This window comes from Columba livia, chromosome 2, assembly GCF_036013475.1.
Source record: "Columba livia isolate bColLiv1 breed racing homer chromosome 2, bColLiv1.pat.W.v2, whole genome shotgun sequence".
Classification (NCBI taxonomy): Eukaryota; Metazoa; Chordata; class Aves; order Columbiformes; family Columbidae; genus Columba; species Columba livia.
In genome coordinates, this window is record NC_088603.1 from 921,346 (window position 1) to 941,977 (window position 20,632).

General features: G+C 63.9%; 2 protein-coding genes across 2 annotated transcripts in view; both read left to right on the top strand.

Annotated features, from left to right (window-relative positions):
• The window catches only part of LOC102084931 (uncharacterized), a 38,216-nt gene extending 26,128 nt beyond the window's left edge, over positions 1 to 12,088 (top strand). The window contains exons 16-21 of the mRNA XM_065055225.1: positions 2,848 to 3,514; positions 4,307 to 4,681; positions 5,802 to 5,928; positions 6,585 to 6,698; positions 7,542 to 7,796; positions 9,607 to 12,088. Of these exons, the coding sequence (XP_064911297.1) occupies positions 2,848 to 3,514; positions 4,307 to 4,681; positions 5,802 to 5,928; positions 6,585 to 6,698; positions 7,542 to 7,796; positions 9,607 to 10,703 (2,635 nt within the window). The 3' untranslated portion in view covers positions 10,704 to 12,088. The remainder of the gene's footprint in view (positions 1 to 2,847; positions 3,515 to 4,306; positions 4,682 to 5,801; positions 5,929 to 6,584; positions 6,699 to 7,541; positions 7,797 to 9,606) is intronic.
• A 2,217-nt stretch (positions 12,089 to 14,305) lies between these two features.
• LOC102084741 (E3 ubiquitin-protein ligase TRIM7) lies at positions 14,306 to 19,016 on the top strand. Its single transcript, XM_065055043.1, has 7 exons — positions 14,306 to 14,753; positions 15,851 to 15,937; positions 16,287 to 16,517; positions 16,669 to 16,691; positions 16,973 to 17,088; positions 17,373 to 17,405; positions 18,323 to 19,016. The coding sequence occupies exons 1-7, from the start codon at positions 14,346 to 14,348 to the stop codon at positions 18,832 to 18,834; spliced, it is 1,410 nt and encodes a 469-aa protein (XP_064911115.1). The 5' UTR covers positions 14,306 to 14,345; the 3' UTR covers positions 18,835 to 19,016.
• The last annotated feature ends 1,616 nt before the right edge of the window (positions 19,017 to 20,632 follow it).

A 20,632-nucleotide genomic window follows, 5' to 3' on the forward strand; every position in this document is an offset into this window, starting at 1 on the left:
GCGCTTGCGTGGACACAGCACCAGTGGCCGCATCCAGGTCCCCTCTGGCTGGTCGCAATGTGGATCCGCTAGTGGGAAATAAATATGATAAATACAGATACATCTATATTTATGTTTATCTAGATCTATCTCCAGATGTGCAGTGTGGGTCCCTCCCCCTTCGGCTCAGCACTCCCTCTGCCCTGGGATCCCAGTCTCCCCAGTTGCACTGGGACAGCCGTGCGCCAGGGCAGTGACCTCCTGCCCCAAAGCTGCTCCTGGTGTCCCCCCATGGCTCCCTGGGACAGCCCGGAGGGGCCTGGACAGGGGGTCCCTAATTCGGGTCCCCGCCCATTGTCGCTCTGGTGTCCCCCATTCCGCATCGCCCCTCCCTGTTTCCGTAATCCTGAGGGTTTCCTGCCCTTCCTGTGCTCCGTGTCACCCACTTCCCCCCATTGTCACCCCGTGCCGGGGGTCCCCAAGGTCAGGACCGGGAGCGAGGCTGGGGGAGCTGGTGCCACGCACGGGGTGCGGGAGGGGACACGGCTGCACCGGGAGGGACGGGGGGACAGAACACAAGGGACAGGATGGCGTGGGGTGGGGTTGAGTGGGGATGGGATGAGATGACATGGGACAGCGTGGAGGGGATGGAATGGGAAAGGATGGACAGGGTGGGATTGGGTGGGGATGAGATGAAATGGGATGTGACAAGATGGGTGGGATGGGATGGACAGGGTGGGATTGGTTGGGGATGGGACAAGGTGGATGGGATGGGACAGGGCAGGATGGGGTGGGACAGGATGGAACTGGATGCAGCGGATGGGACAGAAGGGCACAGATGGGTGGACAGGGTGGGACACAACAAGACTAGACAGGATATGACAGGATCGAAGGGGACAAGATGGAATGGGGTGGGACAGGGTGCAGTGGAACAGGACAGAACAGGACTGGGTGGGCTGAGCCAGGATGGGGTGGGACAAGACGGGACAGGATGTGCTGCGATGGACAGGAGGGGACACAAGAAGACTGTACAGGACATGACAGGATGGGGTGGGATGGGACAGCATGGATGGGACAGAACGGGGTGTGATGGGACAGCGTGGATGGGACAGGACAGGGCAGATGTGACAGGATGGATGGGATGGGATGGGATGGGATGGGATGGGACAGGGCAGATGTGACAGGATGGATGGGATGGGATGGGACAGATGTGGCAGGATGGATGGGATGGGATGGGATGGGACAGATGTGGCAGGATGGATGAGGCAGGACAGGGCAGATGTGGCAGGATGGACGGGACGGCACAGGACGGAACGTCACCGAATGGGACGGGATGAGACAGGACGTGGGGGGGCGGGCAATCGGTGCCTCTCCGCGGAGCCCCGGCAGCCCCGGTCCGGCGGGGGGCGGGGGACGGTCCGGGGGGGGGGGGTGTCCGTCACCATAGCGACCCCGCCCTCCGGCCGCCATTTCACGGGCCCGCGGGGCCGCCGGGCGGGGGCGGGGCCGGCAGGGGGCGCTCGCGCAGCCCCGGCCATGGCGGCGCCCGACGGGGCGGGCAGGGGGACCCCCAGGACCCCCCCGGGACCCCTGGCCTGACCCCGGCTCCTGCCGGGCCCCCCGTGTCTCCCCAGTTCCCTCCAGCCTCCCCCCGGTGCCCGGGACCCCGCGTTATCCCCAGTCTGCCCAGTCCCTCCCCAGTGACCCCGCACAGCCCCCCCAGTTTCCTCAGCTCCCCTCAGTACCGCCCAGTTGTCCTGTCAGTCACCCCTCAGTCCTCCCAGTCAGCCCAGTTACCCCGAGAACAGCTCCAGTCTCCCCAATCAGCTCAGTTACCCCGAGAACAGCTCCAGTCTCCCCAATCAGCTCAGTTAACCCTAGAACAGCTCCAGTCTCCCCAGTCAGCCCAGTTACCCCTAGAACTGCTCCAGTCTCCCCAATCAGCTCAGTTACCCCTAGAACTGCTCCAGTCTCCCCAGTCTCTCCCCAGTTACCCCTAGAACAGCTCCAGTCTCCCCAATCAGCTCAGTTACCCCTAGAACTGCTCCAGCCTCTCCAGTCTCTCCCCAGTTACCCCTAGAGCAGCTCCAGCCTCCCCAGTCAGTTCCCCCTGCGGCTGCCCCAGTTACTCCCAGATCCTCTCCAGTTAACTGCAGCCCCTCTCCATTCTCCCCCAGCCCCTCCCCAGCTGCCCCTGGTCCTTCCCCAGTTCTCCCAGCTCCTCCAGTTCTCCCAGTCCTTCTCCAGTTCCCGCATTCTCTCCCCAGTTCCCTCCAGTCTCCCCAAGCTCCTCTGCAGTCTCTGCCAGTTCCTCCCCGCTTCCCCCAGCTCCTCCAGTCACCCCCAGTTCCCCTCCAGTAAACCTCCATCTCTCACCAGTTACCTCCAGTCCCTCCCCAGTTCCCTCAGCTCCTCCAGTTACCCCCAGTTCCCCTCCAGTAAACCTCCATCTCTCACCAGTTACCTCCAGTCCCTCCCCAGTTCCCCCAGCTCCTCCAGTCACCCCCTGTCTCCCCCAGTTCTGGCCCCTCCAGTTGCCCCCAGTCCCTCTCCAGTCACCTGCAGCTCATCCCCACTTTCCCCCAGCCCCTTCCCAGTTACTGACAGCACCTCCCAGTTCCCCCCAGTTACACCCAGTCCCTCTCCAGTTCTCCCCAGTCACCCCCAGTCCTTCTCCAGTAACCTTCCATCTCCCACCAGTTACCCCAAATCTTCCCCAGTTCCCCCCAGTCCTCCCCAATTGCCCCAGTGCCTCTCCAGTTCCCCCCTGTCCTCCCCAGTTGCCCCAGTGCCTCTCCAGTTCCCCCCAGTCCTCCCCAATTGCCCCAGTGCCTCTCCAGTCCCCCCTGTCCTCCCCAATTGCCCCAGTGCCTCTCCAGTCCCCCCCAGTCCTCTGCAGTTCCCCCGGCCCCTCGCTGCTCTCTCCCCCCCCCCGCCTTTCCCCAGTGCCCCCCAGTTTCTCCCAGTCTCCCCAGTTCCCCTCGCAGCCCCGCGGGCCCGATCCCGGACCCCCCCCCCGCTCCCCGGTGCGTTCCCGCGCGGCGGGGCCGGGCGGTGCCGGCGGGGGGGCCCCGACGGTGGCGCGGTGATGCCGTCGGTGCGGCAGGGGGCGCTCGGTGGCGGCGGGTGTCCCGCTCCGCCCCGCCCGGCGCGGCCCCCGGCGCGGCCCGCGCGCGGCGGCGGTGGCCCGCCCGCCCCCTGCCGGCTCGGCGGGGCAGCGGCGGGGCCGGAGCGCCCAGCGCGGAGCGGCGGAGCCGGGACCCGGAGCCGCGCTCGGTCTCTCGCCGCCGCTCCCCCCCCGCCCCCCGGCCCCGTTCCCTTCCCTCCCCCGGTCGGGTCGGGCCGGGCCGCGCCCCGCCCCGCCGCACCGCCCCGCCGCGCCCCCGCCCCGCCGCGCCGCGCCACCCCGGGCCCAGCCCGATGCCCGGCGGCGGGCGGAGGTGAAGCAGCGAGCGGGCGCTGGATCCTCCCGGCCGCGGCCCCCGGGGCCCCGGGCAGGGAACAAAGGGCCATGGCCGAGGGGGCTCCCGCTCAGGTAAGGACGCCCGCCGCCGCGCCCCGCCCGCCCGCCGCGGGTCGCGGCCCGGCCCGGCGCCCGAGGGCCGCACGTCGGGGCGGGCCGCGCCGTCGGGGCCGCGGCGGGAGGCGGCGGGCGGGGGCCGGGGGGGCCGGCGGGGCTGTCAGCCAGCGGGGCCGCGGCCGCCCCCCCGGGGGGACGGGCAGGGCCGGGCAGGGCCGGCGGCGGCGCGGGCAGCCCCGGGGGGGCGGTGCGCCCGGGCCAGGCCGGGCCGGGCCTCTGCGGCCGGCGGCGCCCGAGCTGCCGTCGGGGCCCGGGCCTGCCCGTCCCGCCGCTGCCCCCGCCCCGGCGGCCGGGCCCTGCGGGTCGGGGGGAGCCGCCCGCCGCCCCCGAGACAGAGCCGCGCTCCCGGTGACAGAGCCCCCCTCCCCGGTGACAGAGCCCCCGCTCCCGGTGACAGAGCCCCCCACGCCGGTGACAGACCCCCCCGCTCCCTGGTGACAGAGCCCCCCTCCCCGTTGACAGACCCCCCCGCTCCCTGATGACAGACCCCGCTCCCACTGACAGGCCACCCCCCTGCCCGTGTCACCGCCTGGTCCCCATGGCGACGGGGCGTCCTTGTCCTGACAGCGCTCCCCGGGGTGTCCCATCTCCGTGCCCATGGCAACGGGGCTCTGCTGTCCCCTGTCACCTCCCCAGCATCACCCGCGGTGCCGGGGCTGTGGGACACTCACCCCAGCAGGGACACGGGGACATCCCTGCCCCCCGGCTGTCCCCGGGGGTGCCCTGACCCCCAACGTGTGCCCGCAGGAGCCGGTGCTGCCGCCGCGCTGCCCCTCGCCCCCGCGGCCCGAGCGCACCTCGGAGCGGGAGACGCAGACGGCCGAGCTGTCCCTGACGGTGGTGGCGGCCGTGCAGGCGGTGGAGAGGAAGGTGGACTCGCACTCCACCCGCCTGCTCGACCTGGAGGGTCGGACGGGGATGGCCGAGAAGAAGCTGATCGACTGTGAGAAGACGGCGGCGGAGCTGGGGAACCAGCTGGAGAGCAAGTGCGCGGCGCTGGGCACCCTCATCCAGGAGTACGGGCTGCTCCAGCGGCGCCTGGAGAACATGGAGAACCTGCTGAAGAACAGAAACTTCTGGATCCTGCGGCTGCCACCGGGCAGGAAGGGGGAAGTCCCCAAGGTAACGGTGTCCCGGGTCTGCACCCGAAATGCTCCTGTGGGGGGCAGGATGGGGAGATGTGGGTGAGCGGGGACGGCCCCGGTGCGGGTGAGGTCACTTGTCACCGGAGCTGGAGGCAGCAGAGCTGCCACTCGTGTCTTCCCGGCATCTCCTGCGGTGGGAGATGGACCCAAGGGGACGTCCCCCCATCCTCTGGCCGGAGGTTTCTGTTCTGCATCACCACACTGTGCACCCCGGGAGCGATTTACTCTGTTTATCGAGAGAGAAACCCTGCAGATTTGATGGTTCTTTTTTACCACCCTGGTGCTGCCCTGGGGTTCTCGTGGGCAGGGGAAGGAGCAAGCGGGAACCTCTGGGATTTAGGGGGACGTGACGAGCTCCCTGCGCTCGCAGTTGGGCTGAGCCGAGCGGCAGAAGGAGCCCGCCATCAACATGGGGCTCATACCTCCTTTCCACATCCCGCTCACTGAAAGGTTTGCAGATGGGACACAGCAAAGCGAACATTGCCGCTTCATCGGAGAGAGCGGAGGGGTCTGGAGGAGGGGGGTTCACACCCTGACACCCCTTAGTGAATTAGGGAGCAGAAGCCGAGTAAAGCCCAGCTCACGCATCCTGAATTGATCCCTAGAAATTATCACTCGGCAAACAGGCTCGAAGCAGGCAGGCTGCTCCCCACCACTTCGCACACAGTAACTGAGGAGAACTGGGAGCCCCTCAGCCCGGGGAGGGTTTTCCCCCGAGTTCTGGGGTAACTGAATCTGGGGTTTTACGTCAGCTCATCAATAGAGATGAGATCCAGCCCTAGCGCCCGATTTTATCTCCTTCACGCTCCCTCCAGGGACCAAGCCTGGTCACCGCTGCTGGTGCGGGACCGAGAGCAGGAGGTCGGTGTCGTTAGGGGAAATCGCGGTTTGGGCTCATCACCAGGAACTGGCCGCTTGCCTGAGACCTTTAATTTCATAGAAATACATATTCGGGAGTTGTTTTAAATATAAAACCCAACTTGTTGATGGCCTTGAAGCAGCTGGAGCCCGGCGCGAGCTGCTGGCGCTGGAGATAACGCGCGGGCTCCGGGGGAGCGAGGCGGCCGCGACAACCCCGGTGCTCCTTGTGGTCGCAGGTGCCGGTGACGTTTGACGACGTGTCCGTCTACTTCAACGCCAAGGAATGGGAGAAGCTGGAGGAGTGGCAGAAGGAGCTGTACAAGAACGTGATGAAGGGGAACTACGAGTCGCTCATCTCCCTGGGTAAGGACGGCGGGTCCTCCGGGGGTCCTGGCTGCCCGCAGGTTTGGGCACCTCCTGACTCCTCAAAGATCCCCTTGAGACCCAGATGCTTCATTTGGCATGGAGAATTGAGAGCACAGGAGGTTGCAGAGCTCCCAAAGCGCCTTGCAGCCAGAGTGAAACACCAGCCCCTTCCCCGGCCGTGGCTCTTGGAAGGGCTTCCCGTCCCCTCCTGCAGCGGGTACCGGCCCACGCTGCCCTGCAGAGGAAACCTGTGTGGCGGGGAACGTTGTCCGATGGGGTCTGAGCTTCACTCCTTTGGGGCGTTTCCTGCAGAGGCCGCAGGGGAAACTCTGGCTCTGCTGGGGCCAGAGGTGAAATGCTTGTGGCTTCAGGAGAGCCAGGAATTCGACCGAGAAGTTCTAAAGCCAGAAAAACACGCGGGTTGGGTTTCTGCTCGAAGGCGGCTCCTCTGTGTGCGGCACCTCGGCTCCTGCCTCCGTGAATCTCCGCTCCAGGGGTCCCCCCCTGCCCGCAGCACCCGCTTTTCTGCCCGCAGCCCCTCTGTTCGTGTTCCTGAGTGTCTTCCCCCTTTTCCCCCGGGCGCTGGGGGGATGTAGAAGCCAACATTCAAATTTCCTGTGCGCTAATCCCTCCGTCCCTCTGTCTCTCAACAGACTATGCAATTTCCAAACCTGGCGTTCTGTCTCAGGTTGAGCAAGGAGAGGAGCCGCGGGTCAGGACCGAGCAGGACTTGGAGGAGAGCGAGATCATGACCGATGCCACCGCAGGTGAGACGGGTCGCGTTCGGGAGCGCTGCGGCCCCGAGGCTGCAGCAGGTGCTTCCGGGCGCTGTGCCCGAGGAGGCTGTCAGGAGGAGCCCTGCAGGTTTGGCTGATTAGAGATGTGACGTCCAGGTACAGCTCAGCATATAAACCAGGGCAAGCGGAGCCCGGAGGGCTGGGCACTGTCGGCGAGGGAAACGTCTGCAACCAGAGCGGGTCCTCGGGGAGCCGGTGTGCCCAGCAAGAAAGGGGAATCGGGGCCCATTGGGAAACCCCAGACATGCCCCTCAGCCTCTCTGGTGGTGCGGGGGTTGCCCGGGTTTGTCCTTGTAGCATCTTTCCCGGGCAGGACAGCTGCACCCGTCCTGCGTGCAGGGACCCACGGTGCTGAGGAGTTTCTCCAGGGACCCCAAATCCCGCAGTGACTCCTCTGAGATAAGGGGGGCTAGTGGGGAGATAAGGTGTCCTAGAAGGGATGGGCTCCACTGTGTGTCTCTGGCTCAGGCTGCAGACATGGGGTCACTCCAACCTTGTGCTCTTGGCCACGAGGGTCATGGAGTTAAATGGGGACCAAGGGGAGGAGAAGAGTGACCTGCTGCTCGCAGGGAGTTCCAGCGCAGCGCTGTGCCGGGGGCGCGGGGTGCTGGGCTGCAGGCGCCGCGACCCTGTGCCTGCGGAGGATCCCGAGCGAGAGGCAGCGGTGGGGCAGGGATGGCTGAAGGGAGAGCAGAAGCGTCCGAGCCAGCGAACCCCCTGTGGGACCAGCGGAGCCGGCGGGGATTTTTGCGAGCGGTTTCTTGGTGGCGACTCCTGGGCGTGACGGCGGGCGGGAATCTCTCTTTGCTGCAGCTGGTATCAGGGTTGTGATCAAAACGGAGGAGCTCCTTCCTGAAGACAGCCCCGAAAACGCCGAGCTGCGCGGGATGTCGGGGCAGTCGGAGGGCAGCTTCCAGAGCCCGGACGAGGAGGCCGCCTGCGAGAGCCCCTACGGCTCCGTGTCCCCCCCGAGGGACCTGCCGGGAACCAGCCTGGGCGACTCCTCCGAGTACGGAGCCGATTTCAACGAGATCCAGAGAGTGATTGTTCACCACGGGAGCTGCACGGGTGAGACTTGTGGCTCGTCACGGGGGCTGGAGGCCCAGGAGGGGCTGCGGTGGGTCAGGCAGTGGTGGCGAATGAAAGAAAAAGGTTAAATCCCCCCAGAGCTGGCACCAGAAGGAAAGTTTCTGGCTGCAGCACCCTCAGGAGTAGCTGTGAGACCTGAGGCTTGGAGGAGGAGGCAGCACACATGTGGTGGACATCAGACCGTGGTCTCTGACCTGCTCCAGAGTGATGAGCAGCGGCCGAGTCCTCCACGGGTGTGAAAAGCCCTTGTTACACATGGAGACGGAGGAAAGGCGTGAGCCCCTGCTGCCAGAATCCCACCGCTGCAGCGGGCAGGACGCTGGCTGAGGGCTCCCTAGCTGGGCACAGATACGGGCCAGGTCCTACAGACGTGTTTTCGATAGGAAAGCACGGCGATGCGCTGGTAGGAACGGCGGGTTCCTTGTGTTCTGACGGGTTTGCGATGGTGCAGCACAAACCGAGAGACAGGCTCAGGCTCTTGAGATCCTCCTCAGCCCATCTCAGGATCCTGTGGTCTCCTGGCGGTTTTCCAAAGGAAAGCGGCCAAGCCACCAGCATTTGAGAGCTGCACGTCGGCTGCCGCGCGGGACCCGGCTGGCGGGCTGAGCCGGAGCTGCGGGTGCTGGTGGCCACAGCTTGACCAGCGGTAGCCCCGGGTCCATGCAGGGCAAGCTCCTTGCTGCGAGCACCTGGGAACGCGGGTTTTCCCCGCTGAGGGGACAGAGCCGTAGCTTTGGTGCGGCCAGGGAAAGCGCGGCTGCTCTTCCTAGGAAAGCACATAGGCCCGGCTCAAAGTTCAGCGCGGGGTGACGCGCAGGGGACCCACCACGGGCCTTTCCTCGTGTCCTGCTGCGCGTGTCCCTGCTGGGGCCGGTGTCACCAAACAAAGACACCAGGTCAGCTCCGGCACGGGTGACGCGCGGGGGGACCCTGATGTGCGTCCGTCTGTCCCACCGCTGTTTGCCTCTGGCAAGGACGGGGGTTCTCCCCGTGCCCTGTTGTGGGGACACCGAGGCACGGGGACAGGCCGCGGCAGGGACAGGGACAGTCCCCAGCAGGGACAGGGACAGTCCCTGGCTGGGCGGGTTGTCTGGGGAGCGGAGGGGCGGCCGGCAGCCCCGTGCCGCGTTTCCGTCGAGCGGTGCCGTGCCGGCTGCCGGGAGCGCTGCTGTAACCCAGCGAAACGGCAGCAGATGGAGCTGCTCCGAAACCACTCCGCTGCCCGAGCCCTTGCAAATCCATGGCGCTTTTGTCCCACCCTCTTGTCTTGTAGCATCGTGAAACTGCAAAAGCTTTTGGCAGGCGGGTCTCACCTCATGCTATGAATTAGTCTGTCCAGCAGGCAGTTTGTCTGTCCTCCCCGTTTGGGGTGCACGGGCTCGCCTTGCCTCTGCGATAGGACATGCTCACGTCTGCGCGGCCGCGCAGAGCAGGTGGGTGCGAACAGCTGCAGAAGCCCATGCAGATGTTTCTGTAGCACCAGCCAGGTGTGTAAAATAATGGCCTCAAGTTGCACCAGGGGAGGTTGAGGTTGGGTCTGGGGAACAATTTCTTCCCCAAAGGGCTGTGGGGCATTGAACAGGCTGCCCAGGGCAGTGCTGGAGTCACCAGCCCTGGAGGGCTGGACAGACGGACGTGAGGTTCTCAGGACATGGGGCAGTGCCGGGGTGGGGAACAGTTGGACTCGTTGAGCTTGAGGGTTTCTCCAACCCAAATGATTCTGTGATTCTATAAGAGGCCGCCCTGTCCCACCCGATGACCCTAACGCTGGTCCGGTTTTCCCCCGCAGAGGACGGAGTCGTGATCAAGACGGAGGAGGAGGAGGAGGAGGAAGACGACCCCGACACCCTGGAGCCGTGCGCCATGTTCTCGGGCAGGAGCGAGCCGCCGCCGTTCCCCGGCCACGAGCCCGGGCTGGGCCGCGAGCCGCAGCGCAGCTCCAAACCGCCGCCGCGGAGCCTGGCGGCCGCGCGCGTGGGGAAACCCCCGGCCTGCGACAGGGACCCCGCGGAGATGAAACCGGCCCTCGCCCAGCAGCGGAACCGCACCAGGGAGAGACCCTACATCTGCCCCGAGTGCGGGAAGAGCTTCATGCTCAAGATCAACTTCATGATCCACCAGCGCAACCACCTCAAGGAAGGGCCCTACGAGTGCCACGAGTGCGACCTCAGCTTCCGCAACAAGCAGCAGTTCCTGCTGCACCAGCGCAGCCACACGCGCCGCGGCGTGGGGGTCCCGCGGCGCCCCGAGCACGGCCTCAAGCCCCAGGCGCGGCCGCCGCCGCCGGGGAAGCCCTACAAGTGCTCCGAGTGCGAGAGCAGCTTCAGCCACAAGTCGAGCCTCAGCAAGCACCAGATCACCCACGTCGGGGAGCGGCCCTTCACCTGCGGCGAGTGCCGGAGGAGCTTTCGCCTGCAGATCAGCCTCATCATGCACCAGCGGATCCACGCCGGCAAGAACGAGATGGCTTTTCTCTGCCCCCAGTGCGGGAAGAACTTCACCCGGCCCTCCCACCTCCTGCGGCACCAGCGGACTCACACCGGCGAGCGGCCCTACCAGTGCAGCCAGTGCGAGAAGACCTTCAGCGAGAAGTCCAAGCTCACCAACCATTACCGCATCCACACCCGGGAGCGCCCGCACGCCTGCGCCGTCTGCGGGAAGGGCTTTATCCGCAAACACCACCTCCTGGAGCACCAGCGCATCCACACGGGCGAGCGGCCCTACCACTGCAGCGAGTGCGGCAAGAACTTCACCCAGAAGCACCACCTCCTGGAGCACCAGCGGGCGCACACCGGCGAGCGGCCCTACCCCTGCACCGAGTGCACCAAGTGCTTCCGCTACAAGCAGTCGCTCAAGTACCACCTGAGGACGCACATGGGAGAGTGAGGGGCTGCCCACGGCTTCCTCTCCCTCCCCTTCCTCCCTCCATCCATCCCTCCAGCCCTCCTCCTCCTCCGCTCATCTCTCCCTCCATCTCCCCCGACCCCTCACCCCCGGCTCAGGGCATGGACATCACGGAGGCTTTGTGTGGTAGCGCCGCTGCTCTGGTTGGAGACGGCTAGGTTGATTGGAAATAAATTAATTAATTAAAGCAAGCTACGCGCGGCAAAGTTCAAAGGTTCTATATATATAAAATTAACAGAAGCAGCTGATTTAGGGGGAATCCTCACCATCAAAAAAAAAAAAACAAACACAAAAAAAGGCAAACAAACCGACAACAAAAACAACCTGTACAGGGTGTTTTGCCGGAGTAGGACTCAAAACTGCTTTTTCAATCTACTGTTTGGGGTTTTTTTTTTAATAAATGTGGCGGAACTTTTTATTTGATAAGCAAACTTAGGATCGCCGAGATATTTTTTGGTTTGTTTCGATGCTCTGTGGGCCGATTCCGGCACAGTCGCTTCTGCCCGGGAGGTGCGCGGAGACGCTGCCTCGGCCCGGCTCCCGGGGTGGACGCGGCGGCCGCTCAGCGGCGCGTGTGCCAGGGAGCCAGGCAGGTGAGTACGAGCCAGATCCGGGTGGCGAGGAAGTTCTCCGCGTGTCTAGAATCGAAGCGCTGATAGGTGCCTGCCCGGCTCTGGGGGCTGTGATGCACTCGTGGATTATAGAATAAAATACTAGTTGCAGTAAAAGAACCTTTTTCTGGTAGGACCCCATCAGCAAGGCTCCTCCAAACACTCATTTCTAGCGCTTCATCCTTCCGCAGCGGCAGACGCCTTCCCGGCGAGCGGCGGCCCCGGCGCTCCTGCCGCTATGAGAGCCGCACCGATGGCACCGCCGACCGGTTTGTAGCCGCGGGGTCACCATGTACCTGCGCACGGGACGTCGCCCTGTTTAACTGCTCCTTTGCTCGCTTTGAAACGCGCGGGCAGCCCTCGGCCTCGCTGGTGGCATCAACCGCGCGCTCCCGGCAGTGAGAGCAGCGGGATCCTGCCCCGGACACAGGAGCAGGTCCTGGGCTGGCTCTGGAAAAGCCTCAGCCAGGTCGGGGCTGCCCACGGGGACCGTCCGGGGTCCCTCGCCGTGCCGCTGTGGCTGGAGCAGCGGTGGGTCGGTCTCCTCGCTGTCGGTTTGGGCTCCCGTCTCCACGGCTCGGCTCTCCGCAGTCCCGGGTCCCGGCGCTGGGCTGTGGCTGGGCCGGTGCAGCCGAAGGGCCGTGGCGGTGACGCCAGCTCCCCGCGGCGCACACCGGGCTCCTGGTGCCGTGCAGGAGCCGGCGTCGGATCTCGTGTTGGACAGTGGCATCAATAAACAGAGCGATGATGGGAGAAGTTGTCGGGACCTGTTAATGCCTTTGTAGAACCAAAGTCCTGGCTGCAGGACATAGTGTGTCTATGAGCGCCTCCTCAATTTGGAATTTACAGCCTCTTTTGTGCTAGAAAGCACCCGAGGGCAGGTGGAGCTGCTGAGAGCCGCCGGCCGGTCACCACCGCAGAGAGAAGCATTTTGGGGCTGCCAGCGCAGGCTCCAGCCGCGGTTCCTGTGCTCCCGCTGCCGGGGGGTGTTTGACACTGCCTGGGACAGTTTGGGGGGTCAGGTCACACGCACAGGCTGGCGTGGGTCAGACGTGGCACAGGCTGGCGTGGGTCAGATGTGTTGCCCCAGCGCTGGTGTCCCGGCAGGGAGGTGCTGGTACGGGACACATGGGCCCAGCTGCCCCGTCGCCCTGGCAGGGCTAAATGCAATTAGGGGAATAAAGAAATTAAAAGCAGAACTGAGTGGTTCTCAGCAGCTCGTATTCATCACGCTGGCACCACCACTGGCCTGGCAGCATCCTTTTTCCTAAAAACTGAGAGATTCAGGGAGTTTTGACAAAAAAAGCCGCTTAGGGGTGTTTACTAGCCAGCTGCTGGGACCTGCCCAGGGAGCCTCGGGGACGGGCAGCCCCCTGTCACCTCGGTGTGGCCAGGCTGGCAGTGCCCGCGCTGTCCCCGGTGTCCCCGTGCCCTGCACAGTGACCACTCTGCCGGTCGTGCTCCTCGCCAGCCCCAGCGGCACCGGTCGTGCTGGGGTTTAACCATGGCCAGGTGACCTTCAGCGGCTGGAATGTCAACAGCGGTTGAAGCGGGCTCCCGCAGCTGGGGTACGGCACAGCCGTCCACTGGGACAGACTCTGGGGACTCGCTGTGACAGGGAAGCAGGCAGAGGGGTGGCAGAGGCTTTTGGCAGGGCGGCGTCCTCCTGGGGAGGGGGATAATTCAGCTGCTTCATCGCCAGGGACAGCCCAGCCACCAGCTGCACGTCAGGGATGGTCTGTGTCCCCAAAAGTGCTTGGGGACCCTCCTGTGGCCCTAGCTGGCAGCATGCCAGGGTGGGGGGGAGCAGAGCCAATGGCTGCCCATGGGGGTCTGATTTTGGGGATGCACCACTCACAGGGACCAAGCCCAGTGTCCCCGCAGCCCGCAGAGAGGCGCGAGGGGCTTAGGGCTCACTGGGGTGGCTGTTCCCTTCCTTGTGCCCCACTTCTGCCCTCCAGGTGCTGTGGGGCTGGGATGAGGCAAAGGAGACACCGGGAGAGCCGGCGGCGGCTGTCGGGCACAGGGGTGGCAGCCGGGCCACCTGCCTGGGCCGGCCGATCGGTTTGGGGGGATTTCGGGGGTGCGGGAAGGAGCCAGCAGCACGTGGTGAGGCAGCCGGCCTCGGGAAGCGGCTCAGGGACGGGATTACATTCGGCTCCCCGTGTCACAGCTGCCGCGCTGACACAATCCCTTAAACTGCATTAACCCTCAACCCCGGTGGGTGGGAAGCGTGAGGCCTTGGGAGGGATCCTGCTCGGTGCCCCCAACATCTTTGTGATGGCCCAAGCCGGGGCGAAGCTCCTCGGGGCTCCTGGCAGCATTTTGGGCCCCCCAGTTCCAGCAGGACAGGGAACTGCTGGAGAGAGTCCAGCGCAGCCACCAAGATGCTGGAGGGAGTGGAGCATCTCCCGTGTGAGGAAAGGCTGAGGGAGCTGGGGCTCTGGAGCTGGACAAGAGGAGACTGAGGGGGGACTCATTCCTGGGGATCAAGATGGAAAGGGGGAGTGTCAGGAGGATGAAGCCAGGCTCTTCTGGTGACAACCAGGGACAGGACAAGGGGCAATGGGTGCAAACTGGAACACAGGAGGTTCCACTTAGAGATGAGAAGCAACTTGTTCCTGGTGAGGGTGGCAGAGCCTGGCCCAGGCTGCCCAGGGGGTTGTGGAGTCTCCTTCTGTGCAGACATTCCAACCCGCCTGGACACCTTCCTGTGTAACCTCATCTGGGTGTTCCTGCTCCATGGGGGATTGCACTGGATGAGCTTTCCAGGGCCCTTCAACCCTGACATTCTGGGGTTCTGTGATACACAGACACACACGCACAGATACACAGACACAGATACACAGGCACACACAGGCAGACACCACCGCGCGCACACACACACACCCACACACACACCCACACACACACACACACACACACACAGACACACAGACGCGCACACACAGACGCACAGCTAAACGGACACTCCCCCCCAGCCCGCCCGTTCCGGGAAGCGGCGCTGCGGGCCATGGCGCGGGCGGTGCTGGCGCTGGGGGACAGCCTGCAGGCCGAGGCCACCTGCCCCATCTGCCTGGAGCTGTTCTCCCAGCCGCTCATCACCGAGTGCGGCCACAACTTCTGCGGGCCGTGCGCGGCGGAGCTGCTGGGGACCCCCCCGCGCGCCGCCCCCTGCCCGCAGTGCCGCCGGCCCGTGGCCCCGGGCTCCCTGCGCCCCAACCTGTCGCTGGGGGCCGTGGCGGAGCTGGCGGGGGCCCTGGAGGAGGAGGCGCGGCGGCCCCGCTGCCCGGAGCACGGCGAGGAGCTGCGGCTGTTCTGCGAGAGCTGCCGGTGTCCGCTGTGCCCGCTGTGCCGGGAGCGGCCCCCGCACCGCCAGCACGCGGCCCGGCCCGCCGCGGAGGCGGCCCCGGAGCTGCGGGTACGGGGGTCGGGGCTGCGGGGGCGGGCGGGGAGCCCCCGGGGTGCGGGCTGGGAGCCCTGCGTGTGTGGGACGGGGTCCCTTCAGGGGCGGGTGTGCGCTGGGGTCCCCTGGGGCACAGGGTCCCCTCCAGGGACAGGTTGGATCCCCTCCAGGCTTGGGTCTGGGTCCCCTGCAGGGACCTCAGAGTGCAGGGCGGGTCCCCCTGGGGCGCAGGTTGGGGTTCCCTCTGGGTATGGTTTGGGGTCCCCTCTGGGCACAGATCTGGGGATTCTTTCCAGGCACAGGTTGGGGTCCCCTCCAGGCACAGGTGGGGTCCCCTCCAGGCATGGATCTGGGTCCTCTCTGCACATAGGCTGGGGTCACCCTGGGGTCACACACAAGCTGGGGTCCCCTCCAGGCATGGGCTGACGTCCCCTCGGGTCACAGAGCAGGGTCCCCCTGGGGCAGAGGTTGGGGTCCCCTCTAGGCATGGACCTGGGTCCCCTATCTGCACACAGGCTGGGGTCCCTTTGGGGCACAAGTTGTGTCCCCTCAGGTCACAGCTTGTGTCCCTGTCCAGCTGTGGATTTGGGTCCTGATCCAGCTGCTGGCGGCACCCCTCCCCGCCGCAGCTCCCTCCACCCGTCGCCTCCCCAGCCCGTCAGGGGTGCGGGTCCCCCTCGCTGCTCACCCCCCTGCAGCTCCGCAAGGTCCCCAGTGCCCTAGACGTCCCCAGCCAGGGCTGAGGCTGCAGGGAACACGGTGTCCCCCCAAAATGTAGGCTGGGGTCTCCCCTGCCAGCAGCGTGCTCTGCCGCAGGGCACGGCTTGCAGGAGCGGGAGGTTTTCTTAATACTCCAGCCAATTTATGGAGTGTGTGTGAGACACCGTCACTGCAAACCTCTTCCCCCAAATCCCACTTCCAACACCAAAAGTTGTTTTTCTAATTAAAAACAAACAAACCAACCACAAACTTCAGGGTTCCCACATGAAGCTGTTCCAGAAATGTTTCTGGCAAAAAAAAAGCAGCTGCGAGTGGGGACGCCCCACATCATCTCACTAACATCATGCCAAAATCACCAAATACGCCTTTTCACTTTGTTTTTCCCCTTCCAGGAGACACTCCAGAGCAACCTGGTTTTTCTACAAAAACAGAAAGAAGAATTTAAGCCTGGAGGAGAAAAGCAAAGCGATGCCCTGCTGGTGCGTGTTCCTCTGCGCACGGCGTGCCCCCTGCCTGCTCAACCCCGTCTTCGCGAGCACGTCCCGTCTTTCCCTCTCCCCGTTTACATTTATCTCCTTTTCCATAACAACACTATTTTCTCTTTCTCTCTTTCTTTCTCTGTCCATCCCATCTTCCATCCCGCTCTCTAACTCCACTGTCTTGGCTCCATCAACATCCAGGCTTGCCACCCTTCTTCCCCCTCCACTCCTCCAGCTTTTCCTCCCCAAAATCTCTTCCCTTTTCCCCGTGATCCTTGACCCCACTTTGCAGCACGGTTTCCCTGCACCAATGAGGTGGCTCAGGGACGTCCATGCGGGTGCCTTGCAGGGGACAGTGGCCTCGGAGCGGCAGCGGCTGCGGGACACGTTCCAGGAGCTGCAGCAGTTCCTGTGGGAGCAGGAGGCCGTTCTGCAGTCACAGCTCGACCAGGCGCACAGGGAGCTCGCCGAGGAGCGACAACAATACATCTCCAGCGTTTCGGAGAGAAAATCACTGCTGGACACGCTTATTGTGGAAATAGAGAAGAAACGTGACCAGCCGGTGGTGGAATTCCTCACGGTGAGGCCGTGTTGCCCACCCGGTGCTGTGATCCCCCCCGATCCCCGTCACCCTGCGTCACGCGGGAGGGGACCGACCGTAACTCACCGCCCCGGGGGCCGTGGTCATTCTCGGCAGCACTGGAGCTGACCTGGTGTTTTCTCTCTTCCAGGATGTTGGCAAAACCCTGAGCAGGTATGAAACGGGCTGAGCACCGCTGTCCTCCCGCACGGAGGTTTGGGAACGCTGTGGGTGACCGAGCAGCAGCAGCTGCGGGGGAGGCGGCTTTGTATTTGAGATTTCACGTGATGTTGTCTGGACCAGGGGCCATTGCACCCCTGTTAAAGACGGAGTTCCCGTGCCAACAGCTGGGGCGCAGCTCCCCGAGTTCTGTTGCTGCAGGGGGGTTTCCCCGTTGCCCTCCCGGGCTGGCTGACTGCTGGGCTCAGAGCTCCTCTCGGGTTGTTTCCCCTCAGCTGCGAGGCGGCGAAGGCCCCGATCCCAGAGCCGGTTTCCCCGGAGCTGCAGAGGACAGTTCAGAGCCTCTTGGAGACGAGCCAGCTGGTCCTGGGTGCCATGGCCAAATTCAAAGGTAAAAAGCAAAGAAGTGGCGAGTGCTGCCTTGCAGTGTGGCCGGTGTCTGGGCCCCCGGCGGGTCGTGCTGCGGCACCAGGGCTGTCCCATGCTGTGCTTCCCCTGGGTTTGGCCTCTGTCCAGAGCTTGGGTGCAAAACCTGTCTCTGAGATGGGCTTTGCTGGAGCCCAGGGCTGTGGGAAGTGGGGAGCAGGCTCCACGTCTGGCTTGCTGTCCTGCTGGGGAGCAGGAAAGATGCAGCAAGAGGAGGGAAACTCATGCATCTTCCTTTCCTTCTGCTAGTGAACCTGCTGAGCGAGATGGACAGAGAAAGGGGTAAGTTTCTGGAGCTGATGGGCACAAATGAGGGAGAAAGCTTTCCAGAAATTACTTTCTTCGTGTCCTTAGGGCAGAGATGAGCTCACACCACATCTAAATCCAGGGTCTCTCTAAAACCAGGTCCATGCATTTTGATTAGGCCTGGTATCAGACCCCAGGCCAGTCCCTGTGCTAGGCAATGCCCAAGGACACTGTCCCCTAACGCCAAACGAGGGCCAGGGCAGCGTGAGGCCCCCGGCTTCCCCGGCTCTGGAGCCTTTTCTCTTCTCTTCTCTCGCTGTGATGTGTGAGGCTGTGACCAGTTAAGCGAAGGGGCCGTATGCCTTTTGAGCTGGAGGAGTGGGTTCAGCGGAAGGCCTGGGGCGGTGGCACTGTGCAGTGACACCTCTGTGGCCTCGTGGGATGGCCACGGGATGGCAGCAGAACATCCCACACGAACGGGTGGCTCCGGCCTTGCAGTGACATTGCCGGGTTACTCGTTGGAGCGGGGTTAGGAGCTGGTTTTGCCTTCAGTGAGCACTTGTCACCCTTGTCACTGGAGCAGGGACTGGCCTTGCAGACGATGCTTCCTCACACCCTGGGGATACATTGCTCCCCAACACCCGGCCTGGCTGCAGCCCTGTCACACTCAGACCCAGCGATATCCAGCAAAGCAAGTTTAGTGGTGCCTGTCCCCTGGGCACGGGGACACTGCAGGCTCAGTCCTCCTCCGGGAGCGTTGCTTCGCCCATGGGTCCCAGCGTGGAGGGCAGCGCGTGCCCCGTGCTGCCAAGGGTGCTGCAGATGCTGGGTGTTTGCTCATGAGCACCCGCAGTGCTCACAGGACATGTCCCAGCCTTGCAGAAGAGCAGGGAAAGGTGCTGGTTTGCTTGTCAGCAGGCAGCAGCCTGATGTTTCTCTCTGTCGTGCATTAGTGAAGGTGACGCTGGACCCCGAAACGGCGAGTCCCTACCTGATCCTCTCGAGGGACTGTAAAACCGTGCGGCTGGGAGACAGACAGCAGAACCTCCCTGACACCCCCCAGAGATTCACGGGCAGCCCCAGTGCCCTGGGCTCCCAGGGGTTCGCGGCTGGGAGGCACTACTGGGAGCTGGAGGTGGGGGACGGGGACAGCTGGGCCGTGGGGGTGGCCGCAGAGTCCGTGCGGAGGAAGGACTCGCTCACCATGGCCATGGGGAAGATCTGGGCGCTGCGGCGGGACTGGGATCGTCAGTACACGGCGCTGCACATGCCCCCCGCCCCGCTGGCGCTGGAGGAAGAGCCCCGGAGAATCAGGGTCCACCTGGACTACGAAGCGGGTGAAGTGACGTTCTACAACGCGGAGAACATGGCACAGATCTTGCAGTTCAAGGCTTCCTTCACTGAGAAGGTCTTCCCGTACTTTTGGCTCTGGTCACAAGAAACCTCCATCCAGGTGTGTGCCTGACGGGGTCTGATGTGTCCTGGTGCCCCATCCTTGGCCACCTGAGCAGGTGACAGGGGTAGGAATGATGCAGCATTGAGCTGCAAACTTGCTGCAGCTCTGCCTGGGCTGTATCCTCCCTGTGCATCACTGCACCTCCTCCTGCCAAATCCTTTGGAGCATTAAAAATGTGCTGTTGTTCTGCCTGGGGGTGTCTGCATGGCGGTGTCCTGGCCGAATCAATGTGACAGTGTTCTGCGTCTCCCTGTGGGTGCTCAGGACACACAAATAGCACGGATGATGTTCAGGTTGCCCATGCCTGTCTTTGGCAATGCTGCGTGGCTTGGTGTGCTGTGCTGTGGGCAGCGTGGGGATGTGGCCACCCTGGGGGACAGCAGGGTGACCATGAGCCAGCACTGGCCCTTGTGGCCAGGAAGCCAATGGGACCTGGGGTGGGTTAGAAGGGGGTGGTCAGTAGGTCAGAGAGGTTCTCCTGCCCCTCTGCTCTGCCCTGGGGAGACCACACCTGGAATATTGTGTCCAGCTGTGGCCCCTCAGTTCCAGCAGGACAGGGAACTGCTGGAGAGAGTCCAGCGCAGCCACCAAGATGCTGGAGGGAGTGGAGCATCTCCCGTGTGAGGAAAGGCTGAGGGAGCTGGGGCTCTGGAGCTGGACAAGAGGAGACTGAGGGGGGACTCATTGCTGGGGATCAATATGGAAAGGGGGAGTGTCAGGAGGATGGAGCCAGGCTCTTCTGGTGACAACCAGTGACAGGACAAGGGGCAATGGGTGCAAACTGGAACACAGGAGGTTCCACTTGAATTTGAGAAGCAACTTGTTTGGGGTGAGGGTGGCAGAGCCTGGCCCAGGCTGCCCAGGGGGTTGTGGAGTCTCCTTCTGTGCAGACATTCCAACCCGCCTGGACACCTTCCTGTGTAACCTCATCTGGGTGTTCCTGCTCCATGGGGGATTGCACTGGATGAGCTTTCCAGGGCCCTTCATCCCTGACACTCTGGGGTTCTGTGGCACCCGGGAGCTCAGGCTGGAGCCTCAGAGCTGCGAATGGTGGTGGTAACTGCTCAGGTAAAGCTGTCAAAAATTGTCACTGGAAAGACAAATGTTCAGGGAGGGGAAGAGGCAAGAAGGGACAACAGGTGCTCTGAAAAGCTGGCATGTGTCTGTTTTTAAGGCAAATAGCAGCACCTGGATAAATATCAGTCTCTTGCGGGTAGAGAAATTGTGCAGAGGTGCTTGGGGCAGCCGGCGGCTCCTGCTTTCTGGAGTGTGCTGCTCATGCACGTCGCCGCACCAGCGCCACCGCTCCACAAACGCAGTGTCCGTGCTGGGGACGCACACGCTGGCTCCTGGTTCCCGCACCGCCGCTCAGTCACCCCTCACAAGGGCGGCCGCCGCTTCTCCAGTGCTGCTGCTCGTTTATTGCTCTCACAAAGACCTCGTTTGAGGAGCAGTTATGTGAGAAGGGGCCCTTGGCTCACGGGGCTCCAGTTACCCACCGAGTTAGTGCCGTTTTCGCCTCATCTTTCCGCTTTTCAGCGCTCTCCCCTCAGGCCGTGCGCGGGGCAGGCCCGGCCCAGGGGATGTGGCGGCGAGGGGCGCAGCTCGGGGACTACACTTCCCAGCATGCAACGCGGAAGAATAAAAGGCGTTTCCTTCGTTGCCCGCCTTCGCGTTGCATGCTGGGAAATGTAGTCTCCCTTTTGCCCCTCGGGTTGCTGGAGGCTCCTTATTGGCTGGCTTCTCTATTGGACAGGAGCGACGCCAAGCAGCGGTTGGAGGCGGGGCGAGGCGCCCGCCGCCCGTT

What these genes read in the sequence shown, in the direction of transcription:
- LOC102084741 (XM_065055043.1), top strand. Translation starts at nt 14,346, where the DNA reads ATGGCGCGGGCGGTGCTGGCGCTGGGGGACAGCCTGCAGGCCGAGGCC. An exon ending in TGCCATGGCCAAATTCAAAG is followed by an intron (nt 17,089 to 17,372) that starts GTAAAAAGCAAA and finishes TCCTTCTGCTAG; the next exon opens with TGAACCTGCTGAGCGAGATG. An exon ending in CGAGATGGACAGAGAAAGGG is followed by an intron (nt 17,406 to 18,322) that starts GTAAGTTTCTGG and finishes GTCGTGCATTAG; the next exon opens with TGAAGGTGACGCTGGACCCC.